Source organism: Salvelinus sp. IW2-2015, linkage group LG1 (assembly GCF_002910315.2).
Source record: "Salvelinus sp. IW2-2015 linkage group LG1, ASM291031v2, whole genome shotgun sequence".
Classification (NCBI taxonomy): Eukaryota; Metazoa; Chordata; class Actinopteri; order Salmoniformes; family Salmonidae; genus Salvelinus; species Salvelinus sp. IW2-2015.
In genome coordinates this window covers 35,628,930-35,646,893 of record NC_036838.1, presented here as the reverse complement: position 1 = coordinate 35,646,893, position 17,964 = coordinate 35,628,930, and the positions used below count along the sequence as shown (strand labels likewise).

The 17,964-nt window shown below is 43.4% G+C and overlaps 1 protein-coding gene across 1 annotated transcript; it reads right to left on the bottom strand.

The window, feature by feature from the left end:
* Positions 1-16,378: 16,378 nt before the first annotated feature.
* LOC111969416 (protein rolling stone-like) lies at positions 16,379-17,964 on the bottom strand. Its single transcript, XM_023995600.2, is given in 5 exon segments — positions 16,379-17,193; positions 17,337-17,461; positions 17,463-17,566; positions 17,755-17,799; positions 17,801-17,964. Coding segments are annotated over 5 exon segments (1,044 nt in total). The 5' UTR covers positions 17,870-17,964; the 3' UTR covers positions 16,379-16,492.

The window sequence follows — 17,964 nt, the reverse complement described above, 5'->3', positions numbered from 1 at the left end:
TTTGGTTTTAAACAAACATTTATATTTTCTCAACGTTTAGACTTAATCAAGACAAAAGATGCATGATTAAATAACTGTATCATAGAGCATAGACAATTTACCCAATAATATGGAAGGGAGCATATCACACAAAATAGACAGTGTTTTCTTTAAAGTATTCTCATTTATTTGCCCATTTCATTCCTGTTCAAAGCGGAATGAGCCACCACTTGCAGTGWCCTGCAAGCTTCCACAGTGATACCATGCAGAAGCAGGTTTCAAGTTTCTCTTTTTTTACACACACACACACCATTTCTGGGTCATTGACTGTCGGCTTATGAATAGGATGATGATTGTGATGCTCTGGCATTTTTCTACAAAGGCTCACAGACTCATCATCACAGGTATAGGATACATTCAGTGTGTGAATTATTAATAGGAGTAGGGACATATGACTATATGGACACCGGAATTACAGCTGCAATATTTTACTCCATCGTGGCACTACACATAGCCTCCAAATCCCATGCTCAAACAAGCTTTATTTCCTGTGGTGTCTCTTCTATATGGATGGGCCACTCCATCGCCTTTGAAGTCGTCAGAGGACTGCAGGCCTAGTGTGGAGTGCAGGAGACATTTCACCTCTGGAATCTAGAAGCCTAGCAGCTGTTCCAAGGGTGCCCGGTGGGGATTGATTACCTAGTGAGGAAGGGCCATGGAGGCGCAGGCAGCATGCACAGCTCAAAGGTCAGTGGAGAACCAGAGCAGATGTACACTGTGACACAGTTCTGTCTCTCATTAAAGAGATGTTGTATCCATTTGGAACTGTTCGACCTTTAGCCTACATTTGGACACTTGAAATTTACTCACACAATAGATACACTATGGTTCTTGCTTTTATTTGTCTTATCAGGAAATGAAGAAAGATAATTCAGACAGGAACAATGAAGGGGACACCTGGTAACTGGTCCTTGAAGGTGCGGATATTTCCTTCCAGCAGAATCATCCAAGTGTGTGTGTGTGTACGTGTGTACGTGCGTGCGTGCCTGCTCTCCTGGTTTCTCCTGCTGTGCTGGGCTCAGGTGTGTGTGACTTCACAGCTGTCTCCTTCACAAGGTGATACTACTGCAGAGACTCTTAAAATAAATTAGGGCTACAAGCACAAAAGTTAGGGTGTACATCATTATGAAAAATCCCTGATGTATAACATTTTGAGGGGCTACTATATCCATGGCCAATGTATTAATCGCCTTCCAAGCCATAACCTCATCCCCGAGGCTCAATCGCTACTGCATATAGACAGAGAGAGACCGAGAGATATTGGCTGTGCTGGGTTAATTTAGCTAGCTGGTGGATGAGATTATTCAAACCATAATTGAATTTCCCTAACTGGATTGGTCCAAGTCTAATGTTTACAAAATAATTGGCCCAGATATTGGTTATCATTTAAAATGACACTTTGGCAAAACAAGGTATACTATTCCTGTTTACCTAATTAGAGTAGCTCAGTTGCATATGTTCCCATGATAGCACTCTTTACTGAAAAGCTCATATGACAGCGACGGTCCATTGTTTAGGATTTGAATGGGTAAATACCTCAAGAAGAGACCTTTGGCAGGCTGTCTTGTGCAATGACAACGTCAAAACTGCCCTTAGTCTGTTTGGGCTGCGTCTGCATGTCCAGYCAAGCATGTGTGTCTGTGGCCTATGGAGATGGACATGAACACAGGGCCTAGCAACCCTCTACCTTCAGCACATAATGGGGCCAGAGAAAGAAAAGGATGCCCTCACAGATCACTACACCCAATCAATTGACTGAGTTATGTTGGGAAATGTTACGATCAAACCCAATTAAGGTCAATGTTTCAGGCCCCCCTGGTTTTGTCTGTCGGGGGATGATTGCCATTCACTTTGTTTTCATAAACAACAGGCCATATGAATGAGAGAGACTCACCATATTGTGAGAATGTTTGATGTCACTATACAGTGACACATTAGCACTTCTTCCTGTTTAGTAGGCACCTCACAAATAAGAGAGGGAATATTTTAGAAATGAGTGTGCAATCGTCGTATTTCTTATCTGAAATGAGGGAGTAGATCATGATATAAGAATAATGTGTAATGCTATAGAAAGTCAGCAGTTGTTCCAGTGAATCACCAAAGGCTTGTGACAGGTGCTGGATATCAGAAGCGCTAACACTGATGACACTTGACACACTGCCTGCGGGAATGAGGATGTGAGTCATATAGGTGTCTGAAGAAAGTACCTCTAATGCTGACTCTGTTGGTCAGGGTCATTACATGGAATAATCAAAAAGCTTTTCTACTTAGGAATCAAATGATGAAAGTCAAACCTTTATGTGTTTATTCTGTTTCATGACATTCTGTGATTACATCTCGCGATGGTGCCTTTACAGACTCAGTCATCCCTTAACTGTCAATGACCCACTGTGGTTGGTTGCCCTGTTGGTCCACGGAGACCAGTTAGTGGTCTCTCTTAATCTGGTGGCATGGGGGGTGTAATATGGTGACCCTAAGGGGCAAAGTACATTTATGATGGACAATATATGACCACTATCAATTATAAATATGATTGACAAACCACTCTAAAGCTTCTGATATTCCCAGTTGGCATAGAGGCATACACCATGAAGAGTCTACTGTATCTGAGGCCCTATCTGGTTCTGATCTGCTCGTCAAGGTCTCCTGTTTTCCTCAAGTGAGGCAGCCTTGCGTAAATCCCTCACTAAACTCCATTGCAACACTGGCTGGATTCCCATTTAATTTCCATCGTCTTAGTGATTTTAATAATCAAGCCAAATTTGGTCTCAAAGGAGCTCAGTGAGACTGCAGTATGTAGAACATCTAACATGAGTTGCTCTAGGTAAACTCCCTCCTGACTAGCACTTTGATTTGTTCTAGGAATAGAGATTAAAACGAAGCATGTCGAGATAAGATCTCACACCATTTTCATGCCCGACAATTGAGCAATCAGTGTGGGAATGTAAAGTCCTCTGAGTCATCAAGAATAAAACTGGAGCACAGCTGTAATAGTTGTGCGTTTCAAGAATATCCACAGGGTGTTTGCACAGCACTATGTTGCTGACTGTGAATGGTGGTTTTGTATTTTGAGGACCACTTTGGAGCAAGTGTCCTCAAATGTTCACTGTGCTTCGTGCATGTCTTCTCACACACAAACACACATATTTCCTGTGTGTATTTGCAGCCGTGGCATGACTGACATCATCAGTGCGAGATCAGTGAAGGCTGTGTCATCATCCAGAGGTTGATATGGTGTGAACCTTCGAACCCTGTGGCGGTGACAATCAAACACAAACACAGAGACACACACAGCCAGTAATTACTGGGGGATTTTAGTTTAGTCAGATGCCCTCAAAAGCCCCAACTACCTGATTCACTACAGTATCTGAGATCTCAGCCAAAAAGTCAGCTGGGCTCATTTCTGGTAAAATAACTGTCATACTAGCATGGGCAACTGAATCGTCCAGGAGATCTATTGGAGTGGCACCAATAGACAGCAGCAGTTTAAATTGACATGCAGCATTTGTGGCTGTTACATAATGCTGCTGTACCAGCCAGMCGGTGTAATCAGCGAGTCTCTGAAGTGTTCATCAACAGGAGACATCTGTCATACCACTGAAGTGTTGTTTGTTATTTCCTCAAGACTTCAAGCGACAGAGAAAGTTTTCACAGGACAACTTCACAGAGCACCCCCCCTCGCACACAAACACACACACACCCGGACCACCTGCCCCCCCCATTAGAGAACCTGTGCGGTGGTGCACAGACGCTCTGCTGGAAACAAAGAACCCCTGAGCATTGTTCCTCTCTGCAGGAGGAATTCCACGAAGGGAGACACCAGGTGCCTCTCCAGGAGAGCCCCAGACACAGAGGAACGAGGCCCCAAGAGAGAGGAAGGTGGGGGTGGAACTGAAATTAAACATCAATAGATGTTTGAAAGAGATCAAGGCTCAAAGACATACCAGAAACCACAATCTCATAAATCCTCAAGATATTTCTATTAGATCAGGCTTTGATGTGAAGAATCTTATATCCTGTTCAAGATGGTCATCTGAAGTATGTTTGTGTTGATGCAGTAGAAGTCTTCTGAAGTATATGATGAAGACCTCAAGCTATCTATCTTGTACTAGCAAATGCAGGGATCTGTCCCTAGACAAGTGGACTGCAGAACTCACTGACCTCCCTATGGTAAGCCTTCACTGATCCCACTATGCTGGAGCTTCTCTCAGTGAGTTCCTCACATTCTGCTTATGAACGGGTTGGAGCACAGTGCACTGCAAAAAATCTGAATCTTACCTACAATTTTAAGTATGGTATTGAGACAATGAAGTTACATTTATTTGTTTTGAGTTGATCTCGATCACCCAGAAAATGCATCAAGATCATTTGTATTGTTTTAAGATATTCTGACTTGTTTCAAGCCTCCTTTATGTTAAAGAGAGCAAAATTATCTGCCAGTGATAATTGATCTTGGTAAGACGTCAAGTCAATGCATTTTAATGGTAAGAGATATCTTGGTAAGATCAACCTTTTTTTGCAGTGTTGGCCATACGAGTGGAATTTTTGAGAAGGGTAATTGCAGACCGTAATTAGAGGCGTTTTGTGATATCAGTGTTTCTTTATGTCAMGTTACACCCATTGAAGCTCACCATTGGTCCCTGGCCGTTTCTTTTCTGTCAGGGACAACAGTTGTTTCAACTGTAGTATTGTAGCTAAGCCTGACACTAACCCTTTTCCTAACCTTAGTCTCCTAACCTGCGACGCTAATTCACCTAACCTACCACGGTAATTATCCTAACCTGCAGGGCCGGCTCTATGGGGTGGCAAAGCCAGGCATGGACCCCCCAGATATAATTTGTGCCCCCCCCAGTTTTGATTCCCCATAAACATACAAATGGTATATGAATTACCTTGCCCGGTTTTGCCAATGTAGCACTTCCGGGCCTGCCAGTAGCACAGACCAGGACAGAGGCTATATGCCAGGTGTGCGCTCATGATCTGAGGAAGGGTGAGGAAGGGGGGGGGGGTGTAATAATGTAATATTTAGTAGTTCAAATCCAAAAATGCATTCTAATTGGGCACCCAGCCATGCAATGTAATAAGGTACCGCCTTCATTACCTTGTCTAGGAAGCTCATTGGATCCCAGAGCCAGTTTTTTTTTCTCACAGAGAGTGGAAAATGTGTTTCACTTTTACAGACAGCTAGGCCTACAGCTAATAACAGTCTAGCTAGTAGCTTCGTTAAGTTTTGGTAGCAGCACGCTGAATAAATATAGCTAGTTGGCTACGCTTTTATCAGCATTGATATCCAAAAATGGCTGGGCACTGCCAAGACCCAAAAAACTGAGGAGCACCATGTTGAGAGTGATGCCAAGCTCACCGACCAGCCTGCAGGCCAAATCCCCAAGGTTGAGTAGCCTATCATCAAATGTAATACCAGCCCATCCCCCACGCCACCTTCTGACCAACAAGATCGAGAAGAGCCAGAGCCTAGCACCAGCAGCAGGAGGGTAACATCACAACAAGCACCTGCACCTCCGTTACCCCAGCCACTAGCACCTGACAACCTGTTGAATCTAACCAAAACTGAACAAGTGGAAGCAGAGTTTATTAGGGCTCACACATTCTTGCAAAGTGAAATCGCAACCACAGCAACAACAAATGGTCCTCACTCAGTGTTCTTCAAAGATACAGCCGTTGTCAGTAATGCCGACTATGCTATTGGAACTGAAACATGCAACAACGAAAAATTGGGGCATCTACAGCAATGTGCAAAAATTTGTTCTCCACCATGAAAAACATATTCAGTGAACATAAACTCTGAACAAAGAGTATGTTACAACGAAAAGCCAAACTTTTCCAGCTGGCATTTGAGAGGGACCTGACAAGTACATTTTGCCTTGAAAAGGAAGGGAATCAGAAACTTCTCATGAGGTTCAACACAGCATCGAGGAGGCTGCAACTCTTCTAAATGGTAAGCTACAACCTTTATGGCCCTCGCCGCTGTTCCAAAATGATTAATTCATTGGTTTTCCCTCATGTGAGCCTACTGGTTGTTTGGCTAAATGTTTTATGTCATGTATAGTTTAGGCCTTTGCTTTTTACTTCAATGCATCTTTAAGATTGATCTGTGATTGTTAATGTCATTACTTGCTTTTGCGGGTCTAATTGCGATTGATAGGTATACAGATGTGTTATTTGATGGATAGAGGGACCAATGACCAATGTAGCTTATTGGCACAGCTGTCCACTTTGGTGGTGCTGAGATTGGCAGAGCATTTAACGTTAGCCTTTCATCATGCTGACTGGCGGTAGCCTTCTGTCCATGGTCCTGAATCAATGGTTATGGTATGTGCTATTTTAATGAGCGCATCTTGGGCTACCAGTCTTTGTGGGGCTTCTCTTCAACACTGTGTGCTTTCTTGTGTGCAAAATGACATTTGTTGTGTATATGGCTGCACTTCAGATAGGCCTAGATTTTTTAACATTTTGAATGTCGCAGTAGTAGGAGCAATACCATGTGTAGCCTACTAAAAGAAATAGGCAAACGTTCACTCTGTTATTTGCAATACACATTAGTTGCTACTGTAAAAGTCATACTTGCGATAGTGTGTGTGTGTGTGTGTGCGCCACACAGAAAGTGGCGGCTTGGTTACGCTCATTGCGTAGTGTCACAAATTCGAAAGCAATGTAGCCTACAGTTCAAATGATTGAAGTTAAAGCGATGAAGCCTGTAAAAATCTTTGATAGCCTAGTGGTGCTCATTCTGTCAAGCTGATTCATGCGTGTTGATAGGTGCAAATTATGTGTCGGCCTACGGCAGCTACGGCTGCATTTCGAATACAYTTGTATGTCATGGTGGGGTGCATATCTTTCCTGTCTTATTCTATAAAACGACAGTTGTTGATGTGTACGGCTACATTTCAGATACATTTTTGTACATCTGAACAGTAGTAGGACCAATCCACCTTGTTTTATTAGGGATCTAAAGCAATGCTAGTGTGCCCCATGGATTTAAAATTCCCTCYCAGGCATGTCATCCTGGTAATCTACTATGGAAACAAATAATCTGTATCGAGAAACAATCAGTCTCCTAACACCGGAACTGACCAATGGCATGCATCATTGGCCCTTTCCTGATATCAGGGAACACACACATCAAGAAACGCATAGAATTGCAGTCTGCAATTACACCATATTAGAATTTCTGCAGACTGCATGCTCATCTCATCCTTGCCAAAAACAACCGACGGGGGCAGCAGCGGGACTGCTGGGAAACCACGGGACACAGCGCAATCCTGGGGCTGGCCATGAATGACAGACACACAAGCTGCAATCTCCAACTACGTCAAACTCATTTTAACTGTAAACCTGGTCATTCAGTCCACATACTGTAATGGCTTGGAAATGGATCTGTCATTGCACAAAGAGAGTCTTTGATTTAGTTTGGTGTGGACCGCCACGGTTAATGGGATTGTTGTTCGTAAACAATCAGAGACAATAGTGGAAATAGTGCTCTGATGTTAAAAGGAACAATAGTGGCTATGAAGACTGTTACAGTCAACATAGGCCAATCAGTACATAACATGCTGCAGTAGAGTAGCCCATGGCACTCTCATTTAATCACAAAAAGTCCAGTTTTATTACGATTCATAATAGGGTATAATTTGATAATAAATAGTAGTGTAATGAGAACATGCCTCACATAATCTCTCAATTACACGTATTAAAGGCTCACCCGCTGAATCATGCATGGCTATTTCAGTGATAAAGTGATATACTGTGGGAAGCATTAAAGACTAATCTAATTACATTGAGTTTTTTTCTCATTTATCTTTGCACTTATCCAATGATCACCTCACAGGAGTCAACTGTAATTCTAACTGAAATGTGGTCTTAGTTGTCTTAGAGATCATTAAAGTAATCTCAGATACGAAGTTGAAAAAATGCCATGGCTTTTTGTTGGGAGGGAAGAGAATGGGTTTCAAAATGTCTGCAGTAAAATGAGGACAAGAACGACAGTATATTCTGAAAGGTGAACTTTACTTAACAGGTTTACCACAATCAGAGAAGGACATATTGTTCATGTATTTACTTTGCCGTTACTTTACTTCTGATATATGACACTGATGGTACTGTACTAGCCAGAATACATATTTAAATGGTAAAATGTTCACAAAAGACCAGCTTGTTATTGGTAATCGGCATTGTGGAAAATATGTGTTAATTAAAATAGAGGAAGTAAATACTGGGGAGAAATGACACATTTCTCTGAAATATTGAGGAAAAACTATTCTCTATCAAGCTGCTGAAAGACGACACAGTTATGTTGACCATGAGACATGGATGGGAAAGTCCCGCTGACCAGCAGTGGCACCCTGCCCTTTACCACAAAACCCAGAGCCTCTCCATAGCTGGGCCTCATGTTGTCCAAGTGGAAACAGGGCCAGAGGACGCAGAGGAGTCTCACCAAGACACTCAGCAGGGTCGCCAGAGGACACAGGGGATAACGCCTATCTGATTTGTCAACATTCTCAACTTCACAACAAATCAAGACAAAGTCCTTGCAATTACTAAGGGTTAATTAGGTGACATGACTGGAAGGTTATTACTGCAGGTGAACTGTATCAAATACGCTTCTTACATGTTCATGTTGCGGGAATGGAGTCATGGGTAGTCTGGATGGTTGATTTAGTATCACAAGGTGACATTCTTTGTCCTAACCTTAATTTAAACTGTAACACTCATGTGATTTTAATGCAGACCCTCATGCCCTAAAACAAACCTACGCTTTCACTCTTCTAGTGCACATCCCCACATTACAATTACAGATTCAAGAAAAGCCAACTGGAGAAATCCTTTCATGCAGAACTTTGAATGTAAATTTGAATGACAGAGTTTTATTCAAGATAGTTGGCTCAGTGTTTAGGAACTAAACTGTATAAATGCATACTGTATATTAGTCAAGGAGTGCTTTTCTGAGAGACACTGCCAATGGTATCTATCTGCCTTGACAACCTTCACTATATTACAAATCTGCTATATGATCAGAAGTCCTTAGAAAAATGGACATTAGAAATGTGTATATGTAATCCCCTCTAAAACACTCTGGCCCCTTGTAGTGGTTGTTATGGAAATACAGCATGGTGACTGAAATATGTCCATTCATAGCCTGGCCCACTACTAGATGCAAGTCACGACTCACCTACTACACAGCATGGTATTCAGTGGGACAGCTGGGATGACGGGCGCTTGAGCTTGTGGAGTGTGACCGGACCCTGACAGGAGGTGACAGTTGTGTGGAAGTTGCTGTTTCTCCAGTCTGGTGGCAGAATACGATAGTCCTCCATTTATAATGGTCAAAACCCTCTGTCTGGAGAGATCACAGATCATGCTATGGAAATCTGGGAAAAATCGAGGAAAATGTACTAAGGCTAAATGTCAGTAAAGATAGCATCACATTTAACCCTTTCTTCAGACTTCAAATCTACACCCATGACTGTGCATCTGTGGCTATTGTGTTAAATAAAATGCCTTGTAAACTGATATGATGCATTCCAGCAAGTCCCCAATCAGTTGTACTAAGATGACTGCAGATGGAATAGACCTCTCTCATTTTGTTGCTGTGGTATTAATCAACAAGGAGATGAAAGCTGGCTGTCACTGTACTGCCTTAATGTCACTTAATCTGCTGAGGCCTGGCTGTCACGCTGTCAATCAGAGAGGAGACTTGGGGCCAGCTTGGGCTGCAGGCCAATCCGGTCACACATCACCTGATGTGATTGTATGAAAGCCGCAGGAATTTCCCTGAGCTCTTATCCTCATCTTTGATAAGTAAATGAAACCGGCTCGAATAAACCATTATTTGTGCTGCCACTTAAAAGCCGAGTTACAGTAAAGAACCTGGGATGTCACGACTTGCCACCGCTTTACACTGATCCACCCAATTCAGGAGGGATACTGGGCTACTACCAGGTCACCAGTGGGTAAGTGCCGGGGGACAGAGGAGGGAGAGCAATGGTGCTTACATATAAGGTGTGTTGTAGTGCTCTCCTCTCCAACTGATGGTATACTACTATGAGTATGGTACATTTAGGCTATAATGTAAAGTGTCAGTACTTTATGTGACAAACGGATAAGGAATTGGGGTGTATGGGGGGGGGGGTGCCTGTAATTAATGGAACTTGCGAGGCAAACGTCCCATTCTAAATCTTCATCATGCTTCATGTCATTTTTCTTTGGAACACTACTCCTCCTACACTGTTTAAGCTAGAAACATTATTCACACTTTAAAACGTGCAGATCGGTCTGGAATAGTATGCTTGTATACAACGTTTTGATATCTTTAAAACTTTTTTTTTTAAACGATTAAGCTTTTTTCCCCTCCATCCACTTTCATGGTATTTCCTAAGAATTCTAAAGGGCCATTGTGACATCATGACTCCCAACATTATATTCTATTAACTGTAAACAATGTAACTTAAGACACAAACCAACTACTTTGAAAATTTCCCAAAAACTTTGAGCGCATGAAATCGTCCTTTAATTCGGACAATTATCATTATTATTATTATTATTATTWTTTTTTTTCTTGGGTCACTATATCTATTTTGCCAATTTGGATTGATCCCCTCTACCACACGGAACCCCACTAACCTACCGACGGAAACGCACGAGGTATCTACAAATAGACCTCCATCCTATGCTATCTTGCTACCGATAGCCATCTACCCGGCCAGCTGTCTGGATCGCCGTGACCCCAACCAACCTCTACTCACTGGACCCTTATTGATCACTCGATTAAGCATGCCTCTCCTTAATGTAAATATGCTTTGTCCATTGCTGTTCTGGTTAGTGTTTATTGGCTTATTTCACTGTAGAGCCTCTAGCCCTGCTCACTATACCATATCCAACCTCTCAGTTCCACCACCCACATATGCGATGACATCACCTGGTTTCAATGATGTTTCTAGAGACAATATCTCTCTCATCATCACTCAATACCTAGGTTTACCTCCACTGTATTCACATCCTACCATACCTTTGTCTGTACATTATTCCTTTAAGCTATTTTATCGCCCCCAGAAACTTCCTTTTACTCTCTGCTCTAGAAGTTCTAGACGACCAATTCTCATAGCTTTTAGCCGTAACCCTTATCCACTCCTCCTCTGTTCCTCTGGTGATGTAGAGGTGAATCCAGGCCCTGCTACCAGCTCCACTCCTATTCCCAGCGCGCTCTTCTTTGATGACTTCTGTAACCGTAATAGCCTTGGCTTCATGCATGTTAACATTAGAAGCCTCCTCCCTAAGTTTGTTTTGTTCACTGCTTTAGCACACTCTGCCAACCCGAGTGTTTAGCCGTGTCTGAATCCTGGCTTTAGAAAGACCAACCAAAAATTCTGACATTTTCATCCCCAACTACAAGATTTTCAGACAAGATAACACGGCCAAAGGGGCGGTGTTGCAATCTACTGCAAACGATTGCCTGCAGAGTTCTGTTTTATCTACAGATCTGTTCCCAAACAATTTGAACTTCTACTTTTAAAAATCCACTCTCTAAAAACAAGTCTCTCACCGTTGCCGCCTGCTATAGAAGACCACCTCTGCCCCCAGCTGTGCTCTGGACACTATATGTGAACTGATTGCCCCCATCTACTTCAGAGCTCGTGCTGCCTAGGCGACCTAAATTTGGAACATGCTTAACACCCCAGCCACCTACAATCTAAGCTTGATGCCCTCAATCTCACACAAATTATCAATGAAACCTACCAGGTACCTAGCCCCAATTCCGTAAACACGGGTACCCTCATAGATATCATCCTAACAAACTGTGCCCTCAAATACACCTCTGCTGTTTTCAACCAAGATTCAGCGATCACTGCCTCATTGCCTGCATCCGAATGGGTCAGCGGTTCAAACGACCTCACATCATCTGTCAAACGCTCCCTGAAACACTTCAGCGAGCAGGCCTTTCTATCGACCTGGCCGAGGTATCCTGGAAGGATATTGATCTCATCCCGTCAGTAGAGGATGCCTGGACATTTTTTTTAAATGCCTCCTCACCATCTTGAAATAGCATGCCCCATTCAAGAAATTTAGAACCAGAGAACAGATATAGCCCTTGGTTCTCTCCTGACCTGACTGCCCTTAACCAACAGAAAACATCCTATGGCGTTCTGCATTAGCATCGAACAGCCCCCGTGATGCAACTTTTCAGGAAGCTAGAACCAATATACACAGGCAGTTAGAAAAGCCAAGGCTAGCTTTTTCAAGCAGAAATTTGCTTCCTGCAACACAAATTCAAAAAGTTCTGGGACACTGTAAAGTCCATGGAGAATAAGAAAACTCCTCCCAGCTTCAAGCTCTGAAGATAGAACACTGTCACACCGACAAATCCACTATAATTGAGAATTTCAATAAGCATTTTTCTACGGCTGGCCATGCTTTCCACCTGGCTACCCTACCCGCGGACAACAGCACTGCCCTCCCCTCTGCTACTCGCCCAAGCCTTCCCCATTTCTCTTTCTCCCAATACAGTCAGCTGATGTTCTAAAGAGCTGCAAATCTGGACCCTTACAAATCAGCCGGGCTAGATAATCTGGACCCTTTCTTTCTAAACTATCTGCTGAAATTGTTGCCACCCCTATTACTAGCCTTTTCAACCTTCTTTCGTGTCGTCTGAGATTCCCAAAGATTGAAAGCAGCTGCGGTTATCCCCCTCTTCAAAGGGGGACACTCTTGACCCTAACAGCTACAGACCTATATCTATCCTACCCTGCCTTTCTAAGGTCTCGAAAGCCAAGTCAACAAACAGATTACGACCATTTCGAATCCCACCTACCTTCTCCGCTATGCAATCTGTTTTCAGAGCTGTCATGGGTGCACCTCAGCCACGCTCTAAAAGGACTCGATATCTTAACGCCATCGATAGGAAAACATACTGTGGCAGCCGTATCATTGACCTGGCCAAGGCTTTTTGACTCTGTCAATCACCACATCCTCATCGGCACCTCGACAGCCTTGGTTTCTCTAATGATTGCTCCGCCTGGTGTCACCCAACTATTCTCTGATCGAGTCAGTGTGTCAAATCGGAGGGTCTGTTGTCCGGGCCTCTGGCAGTCTCCATGGGGTGCCACAAGGGTTCAATCTTGGACCGACTCTCTTCTCTGTATACACAATGATGTCGCTCTTGCTGCTGGTGATTCTCTGATCCACCTCTACGCAGACGACACTATTCTGTATACTTCTGGCCCTTCTTTGACCTGTGTGACACACCCTCAGGCGGCTTCATTCCATAAACTCTCCTTCCGTGCCTCAATTGCTCTTAATAAGTAAAACTAAATGCATGCTCTTCAACGATCGCTGCCACTGCCCTGCCGCTGTCCACTCACTACTCTGACGGCTCTGACTAGAATATGTGGAAACTACAAATACCTAGTGTCTGTTAGACTGTAAACTCTCCTTCAGACTCACATCAAACATCTCAATCCAAGTTAATCTAGAATTGGCTTCCTATTCCGCACAAACATCCTTCAACTCATGCTGCCAAACATACCCTTGTAAAACTGACCATCAACCAATCTCGACTTCGTGATGTCATTTACAAAATAGCCTCCAAACCCTACTCAATAAATTGGATGCAGTCTATCACAGTGCCATCCGTTTTGTCAACAAACCCATATACTTACCCCACCACTTGCACCTGTACACTCTCGTTGGCTGGCCCTCGCTTCATCTCGTCGCCAACCCACTGGTCCAGTCACTACAAGACCCTGCTAGGTAAAGTCCCCCTTATCTCAGCTCGCTGGTCCACCATAGCAACACCTACCTGTAGCACGCGCTCCAGCAGGTATATCTCTCTGGTCACCCCCAAACAATTCTTCCTTTGGCCGCCTCTCCTTCCAGTTCTCTGCTGCCAATGACTGGAACGAACTACAAAAATCTCTGAAACTGGAAAACACTTATCTCCCTCACTAGCTTTAAGCACCAGCTGTCAGAGCAGCTCATAGATTACTGCACCTGTACATAGCCCATCTATATATTAGCCAAAACACAACCTCTTACCTACTGTATTTATTTATTTATTTTGCTCCTTTGCACCCCATTATTTCTGTCTCTACTTTGCGCTTTCTTCCACTGCACCAACCATTCCAGTGTTTTTAGTTTTTATTTTACTTGCTGTGTTGTATTTACTTCGCCACCATGGCCTTTTATATATTTTTATTTATTTATAACATTATTTGTTTGCCTTCACCTCCCTTATCTCACCTCACTTGCTCACATTGTATATAGACTTATTTTTTTTCACTGTATCATTGACTATATGTTTGTTTTACTCCATGTGTAACTATGTGTTGTTGTATGTGTCGAACTGCTTTGCTTTATCTTGGCCAGGTCGCAATTGTAAATGAGAACGTGTTCTCAATTTGCCTACCTGGTTAAATAAAGGTTAAATAAATAAAAATAAAAAAAGAACAGGAATAGCTTCTACCAATCAAGACGTAGAGCCGTTTTAGTAATCTATCAACTGCTGTCATTAAAGATGGAGTAAGTCATGTCAGAAGCTAGCAGATTCATTAGTTACCAACAACAGCTGCAGATTCCAATAAAACTACATCATGTTTTGAAGTTCACTTTCCTCGCTTTGTCTAGCAACACTATCACAAACTTTTGTTAGGCGGCAGGTAGTCTAGCGGTTAAGAGCATTGGGCCACTAACTGAAAGGTGACCGATTTGAATCTCTGAGCCGACTAGGTGAAAAATCTGTTGATGTGCCCCTTGAGCAAGGCACTTAACCCTGGATAAGAGTGTCTGCTAAATTAGCACGTTTCTCACACTGGCTTTAGCCATGGAGGGAGCAGGACTACCCATGTAATTGCAGGGTGGTTGCCTAGCAACACATGTCTTGGAGGGAGCTGTCTTCATAGCGCAACTAATTTCCAATACTAAATGTATTGAACTTGTGTGCGCGCGCGTACTGTATGTCTACACTTTATGTTGCCTTTGGCGATGATGCTAACGATAACCTTCTTCTGGTAGAGATGGAAAGGCTTTTCCAAAACCTCCTCAATTAAATGTTAACTACAAAGTAGACCATGCCTACCTAGCAGAATAATATCATGATTATTTGCATCAATACAGTGGCCATTTGTTTAGCAAACTCTGCAATCACATGAGCGCTACAGAAACATCGCTAACAATGGTCTCTTGCTGGTGCTCAGCTGCATTAAAGGGTAACTACACCCAAAAATCTACATTTATTAAAACTTTTCCAGACCTCAAAACTGGTCTCCTGATGTAGTTTAAGCATTGTTGTTTTTCTATTAAAAGTGTGATTTTGAGAGAGAAAACCTGAAAAAAACTGGAGAAACGGAGAAAATTACATTTAAAAAAACTAAAATGGACCCTTTATATGCTATGCTCAGTTAACTTGAGTGTCCCCCTTGGAGGCAGAGGTGCTCTGAGGGAAGGGGTTCCCCCTTTCTGGCCCTCTTCCCACTGATCGCTCTGTCATCAAAATAAGCTGTAAAAAATAAAATATTTTACTTGTTTAAAACTTCAACAATGCCTCATTGTCTTCTGTGCTCTATTATTACGTTGTCATATACTGTGGTATTTTAGTAGGAGTGTATAAAAATGTAGTAGTCCGAGTAGTTATTTCTGACTAAATGTGTGATCTAACTTCCCCCTCTATCCAAAGTAATAAGGTTGATATAGTAGTATATCAAAGTAATCAGACCAATTATTTTACATTTAACTTTCACTATATTTTAACTGCTTTGTGTGTTTTGTTTAAGTAAAAAACTTTAACTTCTTCAACTACCACAACAATTATTTTAAACAGGTAGAGCAAGTCCCACAATTTTCTTAATGTCAAATTACCATATATTTTCTTCATTGCTCTTATTGGCACACCAGTCTGCTCACAGCCTCATTCATGTTTTAGACTTCATGTGCAGATGTGTTATTTGCTTTGTGTGAGGATGGACAGGACAACAGTGGTCTGTGTATTCTGCAAGTAGGATCCATCCACAGTTTTGAAGTTTCGATAAAATATGCAATTTAACAAACTTGTACAATATTCAGAAAAACAACAACCCTAAAACCGGCATGTTATTACTGACTTGTTACTCCCAATCCCAACTTTAGCCTACTCTAGAATCTCAGTGTTAATCATGTAAGCTGGCTAATTTATTGATCCTACTATGTGAAATGACCAAGGCTGAACACGGTGATCAAAGCAACTAATACTGTTACTGCCCCCTGGTGATACAAAGATTAACATAGTTTGGCCACTGATGTTACCTCTTGGATCAGGCAACTATAACACCACAAACTACAAAGTGAAGAGAAGATCTGTAAAACATTGTATTGTTTGGCCTGACAGGGACCGGACAACACAGATGGATGACATTATGCAGAACATGTAAAACAACATGGCATCAAGCTCTATGTTAGTTCAGACTGGACCTCAGAGGTAGACAGTGACAGCACTGTAGAAATGACTGGTGGTGGATGAGAGCAGGGACTGAGTGGCCCCATCGCCGCGGACCTCTCCCCTCCTCCTGGGGGTTAACACTGAGGAGAACGGGTCCATGAGGGAGACCGGCACCGAGCCGCCCGCTCCCCCCACCACCAAGCCTCTGCACAGCCCCAGCCTCTCTCCCCTTACCCTGCCCGCCAGCTGCCTCCTCAGCAGTTGCACATTCCACACCAGGAAGTGACAGAGAGGAAAGCAGACCAAAACAAAGCAAAGCACACACAGAGTGGCCACTAAGCGGCACCCTCCAAAGTCCAGTACCTTGTAGATGTAGGGCTTCCCACTGAGGTTGGTTTGGCCTGCCAGCCAGTAGACCACAGCAAACAGGATGTAAAGGCAGCCAATGAGGAGCTGATAGAGGTAGTGGGCCAGGTAGATGGGCGTTGCTGATAGGAGAAGGTCCAGCAGGGCCTGGGCAGAATTTCCCACGTGCATGTTGAGGTTGAATGGGGACAGAGGGTGGTGCTCCATGGGGTAGTCAAGGCTCCAGTAGAGGAAGGACACAGCAAGGCAGAAGGCACACATCAGGCTGTGGAGGAACCACTGCAGTCTTGGGGAGATGAAGAGGAGAGAGGGGAGGGGGAAAGGTCCCAAGGGCTCTGCTCCGATTCCACGCTCTCTAGTTTGGTCCCCTAAGAATGAAGAGCAGATATCAGTCAGTTCATTGGTTTCGATAAAGACCAATTCAATCAGGAAATTCAACTTTAACTTAAAACAAAAAGCAGCATTGGCAGCCATCTTAGTATCATCACATTTCTGTCTGTGAGCKTCCTACCTCCAGAACAGGTCTTTCTTTGGTCCCTGCAGTGGCACCTGACTACGACTGTGGCACAGGCCAGGTTACAGGAAGCAACCAGGTGGTAGACGACCATCAGGCAGTAGGTCAGGTGGCTGAAGAAGCCACTTGGGATTGGAGAACAGCAGGCCAGAGTACATACACCAAATCAGGGTGTAGAACAACATGAAGACCCTGTAGAGCAAACAGACCCACGGGGCTATGCCCCACTTTGGGAGAGAGGGACAAGAGGACAGAGTCAGTAGTCTAATTTGAAATACAAAGACTACACCTGTTGCCCTTGGACAAGCTCAGAATCCCCAAGCCTACCAAAAGAGGAGCCTGGTGGTTCCGTGTCAGTGAAAATTAGCCTCAGTAGATCAGCATGACTGACATCGGTCTGTCTGTCCATAAATACCTGTGGCTGCAGCAGGAGCTCCGATCTAAAGGTGCAAAAGCAAAAGGTGGAGTTTGGTCAGGGAAAGCTCCTCCTTGAACTCCTCTTTCCAGCATTGCGTCCAGCTCAGACCCATATGGATCAAAGTAATAACAGGACAACCTGTGAATAAAGTCAACCATAAGTCCTCCGAAACTCCCTTAGATCACCAACTCAAAGACCAAATCAAGG